Below are 19,149 nucleotides of genomic sequence, written 5' to 3'. Positions count from 1 at the left end.
ACAATTTAGTAAAATAAGTTTGAGGATTGTAGAATTACCCAGAGACGATAAATTTTGTCAGATGAGCTAGTTCTAAAGTGGCTAAAATATTTCTCTGTGTCAAGATGCAGCCTATATGTAGACTGACATATTAGGGAACGCTTCTAAAGTTTGATTTTATCAGTTTGACATCTGTCGTCTATAATTAAGTATTTTAGCTCTAATCGGTCCATAAGATGATCTATTTGTATAAGCTCTTCTGGTGTTAAACTCAAGGTCTGCCCTGTGAAGCTCATAATCATGCTACAGAGGTCACAAAATACTGGACTCTGAACCAATCATTGAGACTTGATTGAGGTACTATGTTTGCCTGAACTTCAGAAAATAAAATTTGGGGTGGGAGAAACAGAAAAAACAAAGGTTACCTGGCAGCCAGTTTGAATGAAAGGAGGAGAGAAGGAAAGGCAAGGCTGTTTGTAGTAGAGAAGGTTAATGACCAAGATAACCTAATTTGGGTTACCTTGAAGTTTTGTTTAAGTACCATCATAAAGAACCATGCAGGCAGTATTGTTTTAATGAGATGTATAGAAATTGTTTCTGTAAGAGCATAAAGACTTTTATGGGTACTGTAAAAGTTTAATAAAGTGAGGCTTTAGTACTGATACTTTTCAGAAATCTGCGCCACACTATTTTTTTGTTTGTAACGGACATCAAGGCTAAGTAGTTGATTTTATTTTTTAAATATCAAGGTGACCATGCAGTTCTCTGTGTCAGAATCAAGAATGTAGCTGTAGCTGTGACTAAAGCAGCTAGACTTCACCTGTTTCAAGCACAGGAATGGCAGAAACTGCAGAACGGTATCCAAGATCACAGCTGTACAGACAAGTTCTCAAAAGCTCAGCTGACAAGTGAGTTGCTACTTTTTTCCCCTTACGAATTGTTATCTGTGTGTTTAGAATATGTATTTCAGTTAATTTGGACTTTGCATCACCTTACGTAAAAGCAGGACTTTGGCCTTCAGTAATCAAAAATTGCTGCAAGGAAATAGAATTACTTTGTTTGCATCACTTCAGAAGACTTTGTTTGCAAGTTATGATTAGCATACTGCTGGAAAATTAAGTCCTTGACAAATAATGGCTTTAATACAAACGGCCAAACTTTATGACCACTTCTATTCTTGTGCTTTTACTTGTACACAGCTCAGAAAGAGTGTGTGTTTGGCTGAGTACAAAGTTTTTCTTCAATTCCACTTAGAGTAAAAGCTTGTGTCTTTTTTCTTTAATCTCAAACTTTTCTGTAAAAAAGTTTGTTTAGTATTTGAAGGAATTTACAAAGAATACCATTGTAATGTGAAACTGAAGAACTTGAGAATCTAAATTTTTGGGACAGTCAAATGTACAGAATTGTGACTTCTGTTGCAGTGGAATGAAAAAAAAATAGAGGCAAGTGATGGAGCCTCCTGCAGTTACCTCTAAATTCCTGAAGTGAGTGCTTGTAAGGTGCAAGTATGTAGCCCAAGCACGCAGCAATAGGGTAATTTGGTACTTGCCAGGCCTTTGCTCTGTTCTCTTTTTTTTTTTCTTTCAGAACCATTATTTTTAAAATTTTTTTTCTGTCTGTAAGGTCACCTGCAAAAATTAATCCGGTTTGTGCTGCCTTACCTTATAACTTGCCTATCTTATAATTTAGTGCTCTTTAGCCCTTTCATTTTGTAATTTGGTATTCATCACTGAATCTCACATATACATATATATGTGTGTGTGTTATATATATATCTCACATCTTATAATATTTGAATGGAGAGTTATACCAGTACAAAATACGGGAGTTATGTCATTGTCTTTTGTTTATGAAGAAAGATTTCTCATTTGTCAGGCGGCTCCTGTTCTCCAGTTCCATGGAAATGGCATTTTTCAAAGATGAGAAAACAAAAGGGTATTTTCATTTCCATGATAGCACAAACTGTCACACTTTGATGTACAAAAGATGACAGAAAATTTTTAATGCAGTATCAAAGATGAGCTAATCAGGATAAAGCTTGATTTGACTATCCATCTAAATATAAAAGAACAGTGAAGCATTCGGTTATGTAACTGGAAGACAGAAATACTCAAATAATCTTTTTACAGTATTTATTGATTATAATACTATAAAACCTAGTTAAAGTATAGTTTTTCCTCTAAGGAATTGAATTAACATTAGAAACTTTGTTCAAATATATCTTACGTGAATACAGCTTCTTGTTTAAATTCATTTCCTCTGTGCAGCCAGAATTTCTAGAGTAACAAACTGATCTCCTGGAACATTGTGATAGCGAAATCTTATACAGATGTCACTTCTAAGGATATAGTTCCCTTACACTTGATCTGAGCTGAACATGAAGTGGTGCTGAAATGAGTAGCAGTTGGTCCATCACTCCTGTCTGTCCCAGCAGTGTACTTGCTGTTTGCTACTGTATTTAGGAATCGTATAACCACAGGGTGAGTTGTATCTGTTTGCTGATCTTTGGCAAGATCAATTACACTTCTATTTTATCTTACTTCATTTCTTGTGAGCTAGTTTGCAGAAAAGATGGAAAACTGATTAACATGCTCTGTGTGATCCTTAGTCTTGATGCAGGAACTGTGTCAGAACTCAGCTGAGAGTCAGGATTAAGCACTGTATGAAAACCTAAATCTGTGGGTTTAAAAATCTTGGGTTTTTTTGAAGAGAGCTCTTTCATTTTGTATATTTGATTGATAAGATATGTAGTTCCAGAGTGGAATGCATACTTACCGTTAGCTACACAAGATTAAATACCTGTCTTAGAACACTTTTTTTCCCTGGTTCCTATGTTGATGAAATTTGTACATCATGACAATTGCTGCAAAGAAACATATCATACATTTCTTGCTGGATCCTAGTGTTGTTCAGTTCATGCCTTCAGGGAACAGAAAGTAACTTCCTGAAGTTGAAACAAGTTTGTTTACATTATAGAATGGTAGGCTTAAAGTTAGAAATTAGTTCTAAGTTTTGTCTGTAAGAGTTGTAAGGATAAGGAGTTTGTGAAGGGTTGGTTCTTATGTTTTCAGCTTTTTCATTTACAAAGACATTTGCATAAAAAAACAGGAATAGCTGTTTTGTAGATTATTTTAATGAAATTTTTCTCTTTCCTTATCCTTAGTCATTGTTATCTTAAACTATTAAGGTGAATTAGTCTACAGTCCAGTCATTCTGTTGTTATTTCTTCTACAGAGATGCCTTTCATTTATGGTTGAGCTGATTAGCTCTCAAGTTCGGTAATAGGTGTAACAGTACTTAAAATTCTTGCAGTTTCACCCAGACATACAGAGCCACAGATTTCATTTGCAGCAAATGTTTATTTTGGCAAGATTGTGTTTGCTTAACAGACACTGTTAGGAAAAATAGTGGTAAGATCAGTGAGCAGATGAAGCATCAGTCTCTTACATTGTTGGTTTTAATCATAATCTGATTTGAAACGGGCAATTTTATTAGATGATGGTCTCAGCCCTTAGCTGCTAATTGAAATTCAGTCTATTATGGTTTGGGAAAGATGCTGTAAAATTTGTTAAGTTGCACCTGTTCAGTGCTCTAAATATTTTTGAAAACAGAGTAGAGTAACTTTCACAAAGATATTTTCATACTCCAGATGTATCTGTTGGTTAATACAGAATAGCTAGTCCTATAATACTGTACTAGAGGATGGAAATGTGCTAAGCACAGGAGAGACAGTTTGCAGTTACTGGCTTCTGGCAGAAGGGAACCCTCACAGTGAGCCCACAAGCTGAGAGATGGAATGCGGTACGTATCCTTATCAAGCCATGCCTGCATGTGTTTCAAACAAAAACTGATGTTGGAAACCTGGTCTCTGATGTTATGGCTATATTTCAAAACGAAGAAATATAGTTTCGTAGTGTATGTAATTTACAACCTGTATATGATGCTGTGGATTTAAATCTTATTTTCATTGAAAGATAAGTACTAATCTCGTATTTACTCCTGGTTTTGTTTGTTTTCTTCCTAAGTGACTGTGAACCACACAGAGCAAAATCTGACAGTGTCCCAGATTCCTTATCCGGAAACATGGTATGTGTTTTATGTAGACAAGTTTACCTGCGAGGAGAATTATTCTGAATCCGAGGATATTCAGTTTGAAATGGTCTTACTAAACCCAGATGCAGAAGGGAATCCATTAGATCACTTTAGCGCAGGGGAATCTGGTAAGATTTTTTTTCTTAAAATTAGATTTGTAAGTTAAGGATCTGATTATCCAAACAAATCAGTACTTACCGTGCTTGGAAAAGTACAGAGAATAAATAGCAGTCTCTTATTTCATATTCTACTTTCTCGTGGAGAGTGGAAGTTGGTTCATTTTCTGATATTACAGAAAAATCCTTTCCTACTCTAGACTGACTTTCCAAAACTTGCGTAGCTGAAAGTATGGATGTACAGGGAAAGTTAGTGTAATGTCTTTGCTTATAGGTATTTTTCCCATTTTGAAATTGTAAGCTTCTGCTTGAATGTGAATTTAATCCCTGATTTTAATGAATTCATTAAATTCCTTAGCTGTGTAAAATTTGCTTCTGTGCAACTTGAGTACATGCACAACAAAACATTTTGCCAGTGTAATTTCAATTCAGTGTTTAGGTCTTTCGAAGTATCTTAGTCACAGACTGCAGATGAGGTATTTGTCAGTATTGACTTGATTTTATTTTATTTAAGAAATGCAAATTTAAATCTTAAAATGTACAAAGAAAAACTTCTAGAAGTGACTCAAAAGAGTAGCTAAAGACATGCCTACATAAAATTGTAGCTATGGACAATCCAAACCAACCTAATGTGTGCTTTATTGCAATGTTTATGCTCTTATTCGCTGCTCTGGGAGGCCTCATCAACCTCCTAGGTTGTCTCTAACATAGGTCTGTAGGAAGGGAAGAGCCCAATAGGCTTCATGTGCCTTCATACCCAAATTTAACCTATGTACTCAGAATAAGCCTAATTGCTACGCTAAGAATCTGGCCCTGCTGTCATTCTTGATCTCAAGAGGCTATAGAGGAAACAAAAGCAGCTCCCTTTTTGAAGGGAAGAGAATATTTGCTGAAACATTTAGGAGGATCTGTAACACAGTAGCACTGTTAATCATCCCTTTTTCAAGGCTTGGGAATTGAGCTGCCTTTCTCCTCTTAGTTGTGCTACAGACTTAGTAGGCAGTTTATATTTGGTGAATTTTATGTTCAGAAGTGAACTCTATGTTACTTTACTTATTCTCAAAAACATAGTAGTGGCATTCTTTTGCTAAATCAAGGAGCAAAGGAGCTGTAAGTTATCATGTGGCCCTTAGAAGCGATGTGGAGATCTCATAAAAAGGCATTTCAGCTCCAGATTAATTTTGTAGGAAGACTTTGAGCAGTTGGAAGCAGAACTCTGAGCAGCTTGCATGCTAAGCAGGGAGGTGTAGAAATGTGCATGTATTTAGAGCTAACAGGTAGGAAACAGGGTGAGCTTTAAATCCCACGTCTTCCACAGTTGCGGAGGAACACCTCTGTTTATTCAGACTTGAAACCTGTAACAGATTTTAACCTGCCGTGAATCCTGAAGTTACAGGCCTGTCTCTGCTTTCAAAGAAATGACAAGGATTTCTTCTTTCTTTTTTGTTTTTAATGCATCTTTGGGGAGTAATGTTTGTCCTTTTTCCATAGAGATGTGCAGCATAGAACATTAGGGCATCAAAGAAAAGATCCAGCTTCATTTCTTGGTTCTTTCACTCAGGCAGCTGAAAACTGTATAGTTCTAGATGGTTCTAGTTAGGTCACCCTTCATTTTAGTTACCAAAGTTGTGGTCTCACACACGAAATCTCCACATTAAATGGACTATACAGAAAGTATAGAAAAGAACTTTAACTGTATCCATGTGATTAAGATGTTTGCTTTGAGAGAGGAGGAGGCCTGGCTTCTAATCCCTAACAAAAACCAGTGGAATGCAGGATTTCTAAGGGCAGCTGACGAGGTAGACAGCATTTTGTAGATATTTGAAATTAAGTATTTCAAATTAAGGTACATATGTTCTATTTTGTCAACTCTAGGTTACGCAAAAGTGAGGAAACTTAAAAAAGACAGAATGAAAATTACCCTTCTGTTTTGTTATGGTTTTATTTCAGTGCAAATTTCTCTTAAATCCTTTTGGTCTCAAGCCAATTATCCACAACCTGGCTTTTGTTGGAAGGAGTTTTGTATCCTAGATATTTTACTGTTTATTAAAAGCTAGTTCATTTTCCTAGAGTTTTCCATGTGTACCTACTCATCATGGTAAGAAATAATTTCTCTACAGAATCCTTGCCACCTTCAGTTTATGTCTTTTTGAAGCAGAAACACGAAGAGGTTTGGTTTTCTTTGGTTTCCAGAAAGGCTGGAGAAGCAAAACATAAGTTTTTGTTGAGAAAAGTTTGTTTACCAGTTTTTGCTCATAGCTCACTGGCTTTGACCCTTTGGGAGCTCATATGATGGTGGTTCCAAAGTTCTGGACAATAGAAAGTATTTCCAGGATTCAGGTTTTCAGGGAAGCATTTTGCGAGACTATGACCAGACTGAAAATTAGACTACTTCAATTTTGTAAATAGTATCAAAAACTTTGTGCAGTTTTTCAGACAGGCAGGAAAAAAAATCCATTTTATGGACTTATTATTGTTCTTTGTGCTATTTTCCTTTGTGTTTTCTAAAAGTTTTATGTCTTGGTGAACTGTGCTTTTGGACACTTTACATGGAGGAAGAGTGACACCCAGTGGTTAAATAAATTCAACAGAAGTCTGTTCTGGGTTTCTCTCTTCTTAGATTGTGTCTCTAAAATTGAAGAGAAAAAATAAGAGCTAAAAGTGAGTCCTTTAATAAATATATTATGACTAATCAAATGGCTTACAATTATTTTTTGTTTTTCAATAAACTATATGCCACTTTATACAATTTCAGCAATTGCTACAAAGCTATTTGTATTTTAACAGAATCTTTCCCACATGAAGAAAAGTTGTAGCCAAATAAAAAATACTTTATCAGATAAAGTGGTAATCAGCTCTCTGGAAAAAAATCACTGACTTTCTTGGATGAAACTGGCTAGGATTTGGTCATTTTATCAGTACTGCTACTTTTGGATGACAGTTAATAAGTGTTTTCCAGTGATTATATAAAAAAACATGTTTTGTATTGGTTATTTACTGCTAGTAGCAATGTTTCTTTGTAAAAAGTAAGACGTATTTCTTCCTTTTACAGGACTACATGAATTCTTTTTCCTGCTTGTCCTAGCATACTTCGTAACTGCTTGCATATATGCACAGTCCCTATGGCAAACAATTAAGAAGCGTGGACCTATGCATACTGTATTAAAGGTGTTGACAATTGCACTGCTGTTGCAGGCTGGTTCAGCTTTTGCCAACTACCTGCATTTCTCAAGGTATCTTTGCTTATTTTTGCTTTCAGTCTTAAGACTTGAAGAACATTGTATTGTGAAGATCAGTACATGATCTTTCCTGTGGTGACTGACAAAACATAGGACTAGCTTTTTAGAGCTACGTTGTTGCCTAAATGTATTTTAAGAGATAATACGCATTTAAGACTCACTCAAAAATATGATCTTTTTCTTCTTTTTGTCAGTTATTCTAAGGATGGAATAGGAGTGCCTTTTATGGGAAGTCTGGCAGAATGTGAGTACACTTGTCTACTGTTTTGTACATATTCTAGCACATGAATCTGTGTAATACATTAGGGGATGCTGTTGTTGGACTATGATCTTAAACCATATCACTGGATTTTTTATATAAAATAGCAAATGTTGTTCTGAAAAACAGGTTTTATTCTGGATGTTTACAGTAACTGTATTTAAAGATACACAATTGTGATTTTTTTCAGATTTTTAAAAGGATTTTCTTTTTGAAGATTCTTTCCTACAAATACTTAAATGCATGCCTATCATATGAGTAAATATTTGAATACGTTGAAGGGTTTTGCAGACTTTGCATCATCTAGAGTAGCAAAGCCTTTTAAGAAACTTTAATCACATTTTATGGAGTGTGTCATTTCACTAGCAAATTTAATATTGATTATAATGAAAAAGTAAGTGTTTTATGGTACAAGTTATATGATTAGAGGGGTGCGAAAAAATGCTTATGAAAAAAATTGATGTTAACAAAGCATTTTTCTCTACCCTGTGTAGATACTATGAGTTCTCACTGGAACTGAATTCCTATAACATGCCTTCCCAAAATGCACTTATTCACTTCGGCTGGATTCTTCATGGTTAAACATTGTTAAACATTTTCCCTAGTTCACATTTAAAGCATTGAGGGTGTCTTTCTAAGCCAGTACATTGTCTTTTGATTGCTTTGAAGCACCCCAAGAAAGTAGTACTGTGGTGCTGAGGTAGTGCTGGAGAGTGACAGCCTATATAGAAAATATTTCGCTTTCGAGAGTTTGTTTAGAAGCTTGCAGTTGGAATTAACAGCCTCTTGATGGCACTTGGCACCACAGTAATTGCTTCTTTCTTGTTTTAACCAGTTGAGTTAGCAGCTCCTTGCAGCCTCTCCAGCAACTGTATTATTAAACTTTCCTTCTCATCTCCTGAAATGAAATTAAATAGAGAATATAGAGGTAGACTTAACTCCTCCTCAGTGGAAAACTCAGTGTTAACTAAAGAGCCAGAACTTCAGAGAGAATAGCTGTGTGTTAAATTTTCTCTGTATGTGTTGTAGTGAAGAGCCCACTTTTATTTCCTTAAAGCAAAGGTTATCAAGAATAAAACATTTTCAGTTAAGAGTTTTTTCCTTTCCTACTGTTTTTAAGGTTCCTGCTTCCCAAAACAGTAAAAGAGCAGAAGTAATAGAAATGTGGAAAGCTTCAGTGTCAATTAAAAATTCTGAAGAATGTCTGATTGCGAGTATTACAGTTTGAGGGTGTAAGGTGCTACCATTTTTCCTGTATCGGGACAGAAGTCTGAGTTAAAAGTAAATGGTGTAAAATTTCTCTTGACTGCAGTGGGGCCAGGATTTCTTTCTAGAAACTGCTCAGATACTATCCCAATTATTCTTTTCCTACCATCATTTAGTCTTCACCGTGTATAAAGACCTGGCCCTCAATCTAATTTATTGCCTGAGTTTAATAGCATAAATCATACAATTAATGCTGGCACTCAAAAGCATCACAAATAGTGATTTTTTAACTTCTGGTAAGGTGAAAATTTGGAAAGTCAAGACAATTATGCCTGTTGAACAGCCAAAACTGATGAATTGTGATGAAATCAGACAAATATGGTATCAGCTCAGTGACTTCACACTGACCCTGGATATGGTGGGGATTACTGTAGTTTTAGAAATTTTTCTCAGCCTTCTTACTTTTTCACAAGGTGTATGAGATGTTGAAGATTAAAGCTGGTATTGAATTTTTGTCTTATATTGTTTTGTCTGGGAGTCTACTTGAATTGTTGCCACACTGAAGCAGAGCAATGTCTGTATCCAAGATATGATGGAGAGGTGATGTCTGGCTCTATCTTATAGGGTGAGTTGTCTTAAGGAGTGACAGAAAGATCCAGACAATCCAGATTTGTTCAGTCATTTCTCTAGCTTGGATTTGTAACACTGTTTTGGCATGCCTTGAGTTCACATAACATTTTTTTTCTATCAAGTACTGTATCTCCGTAGCTAGCATTGTAAAAGTTATTCCAAAGTCACTTTGCCCCAAATTAGTGCAGGTTCATTTTATTAAAGAATGAGTAAGTTTGTATTTATTAAAAGCAGCATTTCCCATCACTGTGTTTCCTAAGCAGCAAAGGTGTCTGATTACAGTAAGAAGCATTTAAGCATATAAACTGTGAGAATACCAAATACATCCCAGGAATAACATGTTGAAGTCTGTTTTATGTCCATATTTTGCTAGTATTGCTGATTAGGGAAATATTATAGTTAGGGAAATATAGTTAGGGAAATATTGTAGCTGATCTTTATTTGACATACTTTCCTTGCATGCGTATTAATCTCTGTACAGCGGCAACATTTTCTGTGCCAATATTCTTGGTATACGTGGAAGTACATTTATCTTCTATTTTTATACAGCTGAATTATATTATAGAAGTTTGGGTTTGTGACATAGAAATATTTTCTTTGTAGAGTAAGTAAAAAGTACAAATAAGGAACAAATTTAATTGGACTAGAACGTTAATCAAGTAAGAAAGAAAGCATTGTTGTGTGTAGTGCCCAATCTCTCATTTATGAACCAAATTTGTGATTTACATAAGAATCAATTTTTCATGTACATCTCTGCTTTGCCGGTACAATGAGCCAGTTTACTCTCAAGTCCAAACAGCAACTTAAAAATTGTTGGATAAGTTTCAGTCAAAAACTTACCAGATGTACAATTAACAATCACCCAGAAAGAAATCTTCAATTCTTTTTACCGTCTGTAGTACTTCAGCAAGACTAACAAGTAAAGGCTTTAATATATTCTAGCTTGAAGTTTTCTTTAGTCAGATACAGCTTCAAACACAGGTTTGAGACACTGATAAAGAATGTAACTTTATGGAGTGTGTGTTAATTGTTCCCAAACACACCAAAAAAATGGATGTAGCAAAATGAGGCAAAGCTAGTTTGCATTTAATAAAATGAAATACAGGCAAGTTGTTGTTTTAATGAAGTTTGTGTTAGGATTATTCATTGTGTTTTCTCCTCTAAGTATCTGAGAGTGGAATTTGTCCTAAATATTTGTGCATTCCATTGCAAGCTACTACATCCTCAAGACAAAGTGCAGTTAATTTAAAGTACAATGCAATTGTCTGATTTTTGAACAAAAGTTTTTCATAGCAAAGAAAGGAGTTCATTTAACATGTTTCATATTTGCAGTCTGATTAACATACATATGATTTCAGTTCTTTAGCATTTGTAAGTCTGTCTATGCAGGTGGACTCTTGAGCCCAGACTTCTTTGACACAAGACTGGAATTTGGAAGCATGTGGCGCTGTGCCCATGCTGTTGCAGTGCTGCAGTACAACTGCAGAAAAACTAATAGCGATGTGTTTGACCACTGGAGTGTACTTAAAATATCCGCATTTTGTGGCAAAGCAACCTCAGCAATCAAACTATCAACAAAGTTATGACTAAATATGACTATACTGAGACATAACTCCATCCTTCATTTGTGTGTATGTAGAACATTTTTCTTTGCTTTAGAGAAAGCATTTTGGTTTGACTCTATTTATTTTTCTTTTGTTTTCAATAGTGTGTGACATAGTCTCACAGATACAAATGCTGTATTTATTATTGAGTCTGTGTATGGGTTGGACAATAGGCAGGATGAAGAAATCTCATGGTAGACCTCTTCAGTGGGATTCCACTCCAACATCTACTGGCATCGCTGTAGTAGTTGTTGTTGCACAGGTTTGTATTTTATATTCATTCTTAAACTGAAATATACAGCTGCTATTAAGTATGACAGAACCGTGAACCAACTAATTTCAATATTTTATGAGGGAGGGAGTATCAAGACTGGAAAAAAAAAACCCACAGCATAATGTGCACCTAGTATGTCTAATAGGTATCAACACCTTCTCTGTACTTTAACAATTTAAGGTGTAACTCCACAGTATGTTTTTGTTCAGCAGTAAAACCACTTAAGAAGTTCCCACAGTTCTCTATACTCTGGGTTGTGCCAATTGTTCGTGGCATTGTACTGTAAAGTAGATCAGTGGAATGCTCTAGATTGAAGAAAAGAAAGAAAAAGAGAGATTTCAGCACAGCCATTTTACTGTTTTGATTTATTATGTGGTCCTATAAATAGCTGTAATCAGTACAACTGAGGGATTGTGAACAGCGTTGGTGGGGGGTGACAACAAGCAACATGACAGGAAAGATGAGAAAAGCTGCTGTGAGAAATTTTCTGTCACCAAAAAAAAATTCAAATCCTCAGTGTCCTCCTTAGAACTACTCAAATAGGGTATCTAATGACAGTTTGAATCAATGTAAGGGAATTCTTGAAAGATTCATGTGCAGGATTGGTCTTGCAAATATACAAATGGTCTGACACATAATTTCATTCAAATGTTTCACATTAGTATATATTAGAAAGTCAAGTAAACCAATAACTTTAAAGCAAATTTTAATGGAGCTTGTCCAACCCTGGTGGTGCCTTTTGTAAACAAATTTTTTTAAATCACAGCATAAAGACAAGAGAATCTGAATGCCATTGAGAAAGAGAAGAGCAGGGGAAAACTGGAGACAGTAATGATGAAGAGATTATACTGAAGATTTTGTGCCACTTGAGTAGTATCTGTAATTAGAGCTGCTTTCAAACTAAATGAGTGGACTGCTAAAACATTAAGAATAGCTGCAAGCTGATGTTTCTTGCTAATTAAGAGTACAAACCAAAACCTATTAAGGTCAATGGGACTGTTGAAATTTAAAGCTAGGTTCATTCCACCTTACTTTGATACCCATCTAGCACTAGAAATATTATATGCTGGTAGTAAAGAAGACTTCAAAAGTGTCTCATTTCATTCATGCCACTCCACTTGTACATACATATGGGTGTGTTAGTACTCTGTCACTCGAGGGTGGAAAGATTTTTTTTTTGTTGTTGTTTCCTTTTTACTATACATAGAAAGGACACTCACTGTCACCAGCTTGATCTTTTTTTGCTTGTTACTTGTGGTAGAAATTGGGGCAGGTATATCCCCATTACTGCTTCCCCCATTTCTGGTCCATTACACATTCGTGTGGGCTTTTGGAGCACCACTGGAGCATTGGCAAAAAGTGGGCTATGTTACTTTTCACCACAAAGGCACAGCTCTACCACATCTCTCCTGGTACTCATAGCAATGTCAGCCTTGGCAGGAGTCTCACAGGAACGGAATATGGATGTCAGAGTATGTTATTGTCTAGGTGTTTTTTGCAGCCCCATTTCATTGTCTGCTGTCTCCAGCAAAACTTCCGTGACACCAAGAGCAACCTTGCCCCCTCTGGAGAAGATGTTTTCCATTTCTTAATTTGGTACATAAAATCTGGCTGAAGGCATATTTTTTCTTTCCTTAATATGGAATGTGACTTTTGAGCTCAGAGGAGCAGAATCCAGACCACATCGCCTCTGTCAAAGGTGGTGAGCGCAAAATTTCATTCTCTGCGTTAGTCTGTTGTTCACTGGTCTGTCTAGATTGACGCAGGTATTTGACCTGCTGTAACAGGGCAAAAAATGAGGACTTCGAATGATTTAAAAGCCTACAATAACCTCCTTTCAGTCCTACTCTTTCCCAGAGATTCTTATAGGAGAACCAGCTTCCTCTTATGCCAGAGGTTGGGCGGACTTAAACGTGGGTAATCAGAGATATTCTGAGGCCATTCTGTGGAGGGTTCTGGAGACGACATGCATTACCCTAACACGGCAGATAGGGATTGAACCATATTAATTTCATTAATGTTTTTCGTTACCTGTCCTCATCTTCAGGGAAGTCAAGCAAGTGGACAGCCTGGGAAAATATGTTATTCTTCAGCTGAACTGCAGTTTTGACTGGCAAACTACCTGACCCTATTTGCCTGCTACTGGTTCAAATTACTCAGTCAATTTTCAGGGTTTTTCCTCTGCTTTGTACTGATGCTATGGATTCTTTCTTTTTGTTCTTAAAGTAGCGCCAGCAATTTTGGGGGCTGTGTTTACACGTTACCCTCAGTGTAGGGTAGGCAGCCTTCTAGTCAGCAAATCTCTTGAGGTCTTTGTGGCTGCAAAGAGGTAGCATCTCAAAGGAGGGACAAGTCTGCCATTCAGCATCTCCTTTTGTCTTAACTTGTTTTTTATTTCTGCCTTAGAACAAAAGGTTCCCAGGCCACTCTGTATTCATTAAATATTCCACTCTTTGCTGCTGAGATGCAAACCTTGTTCAAAACTGTATTGATGGCAGGCCTTTCCCATCACATAGAGCTGAGTAGTTGCAGTTTTCAGGGCTGATGAGAGTAGAGGCAATGATTCTAGAAAGGTAGCTGATCACTTTCAACCTGACAAAAATGACATAGAATCTTACTGCATTAGGCACCACACTTCACAGGGGTTCTTAGGTACACCCTATAGGCCTGCTCAGAATGAACTCTGCCTCTGACCTTAAATCTAGACCATTTTTACTGTACTGACATTGCATGACATGAGATACCAAAGTGCTAGATAACAGTTAGAAGCAGGTAGTTAATCCACTTTGCTTTGCTGCTGTTTTTAATTTCCCTGTTGCTTCCTCCTCCTCCTTGCCTCTCAGTGATGATCTGTCCCATGAGAACCTTCCTTCACCAGAGATTGATATGTTATCTTGGCTTGCCACAAAGTCAGAGTCAGCATAGCAAAGGGGAGGAGGGATTCTACCACAATTGTTCCTTCGTGACAAAAGAAGAAGAGTGTCTGATTCTTCATTGTATGGATGTGGAGGTTTAGCTTGTGTATCTGGAACATCAGGATGATGTCCGTAACAAACATTCCACTAGCATTTGAAGAGGAAGACCAGTACTGGACAGTGGTTGATGACCAGTGTGAAGCCAGAAAAGTCAGAAGTCCATACAGGTGAAGTCAGTCATTTTGAACAGTGTGTTATATAAACAATGAGATAGTCATTCTCCTTTACTTTATGAAGAAGCAGTTGTGACTTTGATGTCGAACATGGCTAGTGCATGTCAGCTCTGCAGCTACCTAGCTCATCTTGTTTTTGTCTGCAGCCTTAAGCGGAGTTGTTCTGGATGAAAATTAGGATTTCCCCCCAATTTCTTCTCAGCTCAAGCATAATTCTGCTCATTGCCAACAAAAAAAATTTTTCTAGTATCCATTTCAGCAGGTGGGTGTCTGGTTATTTCTTTTCAGCTTGTTCCTAATATTAGAATCATAGAATAGTTTCACTTGGAAGAGACCGTAGAGATCATCTAATTCCAGCCCCCCTGCCATGGGCAGGGATGTGTCCCACTAGATCAGGCTGCCCAAGGCCCCATTCAACCTGGCCTTGAACACCTCCAGGGACGGTGCATCCACAACTTCCCTGAGCAACCTGTGCCACTGCCTCACCACCTTCATAGTGAAGAAATTCTTCCTAATGTCTAGTCCAAATCCACCCCTCTCCAGTTTATACCCATTCCCCCTAGTCCTATCGCTACAAGCCTTTGCAAACAGCCCCTCCCCACCTTTCTTGCAGCCCCGTTCAGGTACTGGAAGGTCGCTATAAGATGTCCTTGGAGCCTTCTCTTCTCCAGGCTGAACAAGCCCAACTCTCTCAGCCTGTCCTCGTGTGGGAGATGCTCCAGCCCTCTGATCATCTTTGTAGCTATCCTCTGGACACATTGCAACAGTTCCATATCCTTCTTATGTTGAGGATTCCAAGTATTGCAGCAAAGTGAGCTGGTATATGCCTTTCTGTGGTCAAGGACTTAGGGGCTTATTTACTTTTATTTCTCAGGCATAGCCAGCCAAGGAGGTTTTGACTTCAAGATTATGCTTGTCTTTTGAAAGCTCTTCCTTCATTGAGAACAGACTGCCTAATTCACTGTAACCTAGAAACACTCCATAGCACAGATTTCTCTTTCATGGGATCTCGCTTTTCTCTGGTGAGTGAGAACAGTCCCACCTCATAGTAAAAGCAGTGACACACATTCATCTTGTCTGAGTTTCCAGTGTGTTACACTCATGGTTCCATGTCTGCCTCTTATGCCTCTGCCTTTTGCTTATTTTGGAATATCTAATGAAACTGAAGGAAGCTGGACTTCTGTGATCTTACATTGCTGTCGCTACCCACAGTCTTTGATCAACTGATTCCTGTGTTGTTCACACTCTTTAAAGAGGTAGTCCAGAGCATACCCTGATGGCAGACACTATTTTCTCATAAGTATTTTAATTTTGTTCTCATGATTCCTTTACCCTCTTTGTCATCTTCTCATGACAGTGACTTCCTTCATATCTGTTGGTATTGATGTAGGTTAAGGAAAATTCAAACACTCTTGAGTTCTTTAAGGTAAAGCGATCCCTGGGATCTACCTGAAGTTTCTTAAAGTAGTATCACAGTTGCATCTCCATCAGCCTATATTTCTCCCCATCCCTACCCCCAGATACATGCTTTTGTCAGCCAGATTCTTTACATATGTGGAAGTTCTTATAAATTTTCTCAGTGTACATCCAGTCCATGGAAGTTAAATACTTTGACTGTTCCCAAGCATTTTCCCAAGAAAATGTGCTGTATAGGACTGCAGTGGTTTTGTAACTGGTAGAACGCTTGTTTGTTGCCTGGGCACGTTCTGCCTGGACTGAAATAACTTGTGTGATATGAATTCATTAATTTCGTGACAAAACTAGTGCTGTAGACAGAACTTTACCAAACACTGCCTTATTTCAGTCTTACTCCTTAACAAAATTCTTGGTCAAGTGATTTGATCGTTTGAAGATGTTTGCATGGACTTAACACAGAAATGGAGTGTTATGGTAGAAACATTTGAAGCATGTTAGTCAGATTGTTTATTAGTAATCAGTGATGTTCAGGACGTGCATGCTTCATGTCTCTTCCTCTCCCATCCTTCCATATTCCATCCAGGTAGTTGAAGAATGACTGAAATGACAGCAAACATGCCTAGGCCGTGACACAGCAAGTAAGGGAGGGAAAAAGTGAGAGAGTACAATCTTAGGATATTTTAAGCAAAAATGTTCCTGTCTCGACTGATGAAACTCAGGGAAACAGACCTTTGGAAGGCGCAGGTGGATTACACATTTAAAATGAAAGTAGTTAATTTCAGTAACCTTTTTGTCTTTATGTATTTAATGTAGTGAGAGAGCCTTTGAATGTGTTCAGAAAGGAATCTGACTAATTTAGATTTCTAAATTGAGGCATACAATGTCTGCTTCTGAAGTCCTTCAGAGCTACCTCGCTCATAAAAATCAAATTTGCCTACCTTTCTTCAGAAAGCCTCCTTTGTCAGACACCTGAAAACTAAGTGTAAGTTAGATGTGTGCAGTTCGTAGACTGGATTCCAGTATGTATTCAAGTCTTAAAATGACATTTCTGCTACTGCGTGATGCTGGGAGAGTCTAAATTTTATGGGTATTCTAATTTACAACATTAACATTCCCGAAGTCTTAAAAAGGTATTCCTCAGCAAGACCCAATTTTTATGCAACAAGTAGGCGCCTGCCTTCTTGCCAACTAATATTTGAAAACTAGGCATTTATAGTCTGTTTTTCCTTAGAGAATCTATCAATATTCTTTCTCACAGTGCTCCTACAAAATTGGATTCTGCAGCAAATGGATACAGTGCTGAGAGTTAAAGAGGATTGCTCTCCTTCTTGTAATTATCTGTTGGCTAGAGCATTTGTCCAGATGTTGGAAGGGCATTTGGAACCTGTGACACTCCCTTTCCTAGACCCTAGGAGGTTTCCAGGCTGGTTGCTTGCAGAGTCAGGTTCATTCCTAATTTCTGACCTAGCTGATGTCAAATTCTTTTCTCCACAATGGCACAGCTTCAATAGAAGGGGTGGAGAGTGGCCCACCCAAGAACAGCATATAGCCTGGCAGCTGGGGCACTCTCCAAGGAGGTGGGAGATGTGAGCTGGATATCCTTTAGGCAAAGAAGGGAATTGTGGGAGATCCAAGTTCAACCTAGGTGAATGCTTGAGCCTTTAGGCTATTGTATAAAAGGGGCAGCAGCACCACCCTCTTACTTCCCCGTCTTTAAAAAGAAAAGTGAATCCTGTTAGGGTTTTGAAAGAAAAGGTGTAGTTGCCTGCCTTTGAAACAAGCTTTACAGGTTGTGGATCCCAAGTGGAAGGAGACACCTCCCTGTAGCTCTGTGGAATCATTTCAGTGGGCTTCCTGCTGAGTAGGCCAACATTTTTAACTAGATGACTATTTTGGATCTTACGCTAAGGTGCCACATTCCTTCTATCCAAATTAGAGGAAACTTTAACTTGTCAAACTTTCTAAAAGTTGTGGAATGCAAGAAATGAGACTCCATTCCTGACAGTTACACTTGGAGTAACAGGTAGTGCCAAAAAGCAGTTTAGGCTAGGCTTTTTTATTTAACGTGGTGGTCTACAACAAGCAGAGTGAAGCATGACCAGTTGTGTGGACAGTTTAACCTGTGGTGGGAATATTAATTGAAGTTGAGTGTAACCTAACCTTGTTTATTTTAAATGTACTTTGCTATTGTTCCTTTCCAGAGCTTTTTATTAATTTGGGAGCAGTTTGAAGATGCGAATCACCACAGCTACCATTCGCACCATGGCTTAGCAAGTGGACTGCTTATTGGCCTCAGAGTGTGCCTAGCTTTGTCACTGGCTGCTAGTCTTTACCAGATCATCACAGTGGAGAGAAGCACACTGAAAAGGGAGTTCTACATCACCTTTGCCAAAGTATGGGTTACATCAGGGAAAGTAATTCCTTCTGCTGTAAATATAATTGTGGCATGCAGTTGACTGAAGCATTAAACTCTTTTTCTCCATAAGAAAGCTAATGTTTAAGTGTCTGATTTGAATAAATTGCACCCTGTCATCATACGTGGAGTAGTCATTTTAATTTGACAAGGAGTACAGAGCTTTTTTAAACAGAAATCCCACCTTTCATTGTGTGGTTTTCATTCTGTTGATTGAAAATTAAACAATGGGTTCATAAAATAGACAGAAATGTAAATGCAGTTCCTCTAACTGTCATCTCTTTCTTCTAAACTGGCATGTAGTCATTTTATAACTTACAGTCGTCTTCTCTTTCAGGCCTGCATTCTCTGGTTTTTGTGCCACCCATGTCTTGCAACCATTTCTGTAATATTCAGAGAATATCAAAGAGAAAAGGTATGTACAGACAAGATAAAAGAGATGGAATTTGAATAGTAGTTGTACTTCATGTTCAGTGTTTGTTAGCAAACTCGTGCTCTTAGGCTGTTAATCTTATGACCCCAAAGCAACTTGAAAAGTCTTAGTCACACAGCTCTCATTGATGCTAATGTGAGTCATATTTTACAAAGGCATACAGGGTTTGAATCATCCAAGGGTAATCATTGCTAGGTTAAGGGCGGGGTGGGGGAGGGATTGTTAAGTCAAAGGAAAATGTGGAGGGGGTGTTTTGTTTTATTGTTTGCTTGTTTGTTTTTTAATTAAAAACACCTTGGGGATTCTTTTAACAAAGCTAGTAGAAGGATAAATCAGTGGA

General features: G+C 37.5%; 1 protein-coding gene across 3 annotated transcripts in view; it reads left to right on the top strand.

The window, feature by feature from the left end:
- The window catches only part of GPR180 (G protein-coupled receptor 180), a 32,532-nt gene that overhangs the window by 3,108 nt on the left and 10,275 nt on the right, over positions 1 to 19,149 (top strand). For 2 of the 3 annotated variants that reach the window (XR_008452863.1, XM_054083455.1), the window contains exons 2-8: positions 729 to 887; positions 4,005 to 4,199; positions 7,240 to 7,420; positions 7,621 to 7,670; positions 11,230 to 11,387; positions 18,165 to 18,356; positions 18,714 to 18,791. Coding sequence is in view for 2 of the 3 variants with exons in the window: in XM_054083455.1 (XP_053939430.1) it covers positions 729 to 887; positions 4,005 to 4,199; positions 7,240 to 7,420; positions 7,621 to 7,670; positions 11,230 to 11,387; positions 18,165 to 18,356; positions 18,714 to 18,791 (1,013 nt within the window). In the remaining variant the exon portion in view is untranslated. The remainder of the gene's footprint in view (positions 1 to 728; positions 888 to 4,004; positions 4,200 to 7,239; positions 7,421 to 7,620; positions 7,671 to 11,229; positions 11,388 to 18,164; positions 18,357 to 18,713; positions 18,792 to 19,149) is intronic. The other variant, XM_054083462.1, reaches the window with a different exon arrangement.

The sequence above is a fragment of the Cuculus canorus genome, chromosome 1, assembly GCF_017976375.1.
Source record: "Cuculus canorus isolate bCucCan1 chromosome 1, bCucCan1.pri, whole genome shotgun sequence".
NCBI classification, from domain to species: Eukaryota; Metazoa; Chordata; class Aves; order Cuculiformes; family Cuculidae; genus Cuculus; species Cuculus canorus.
The sequence above is the reverse complement of the archived record's forward strand: the minus strand, read 5'-3'. Positions and strand labels throughout refer to the sequence as shown.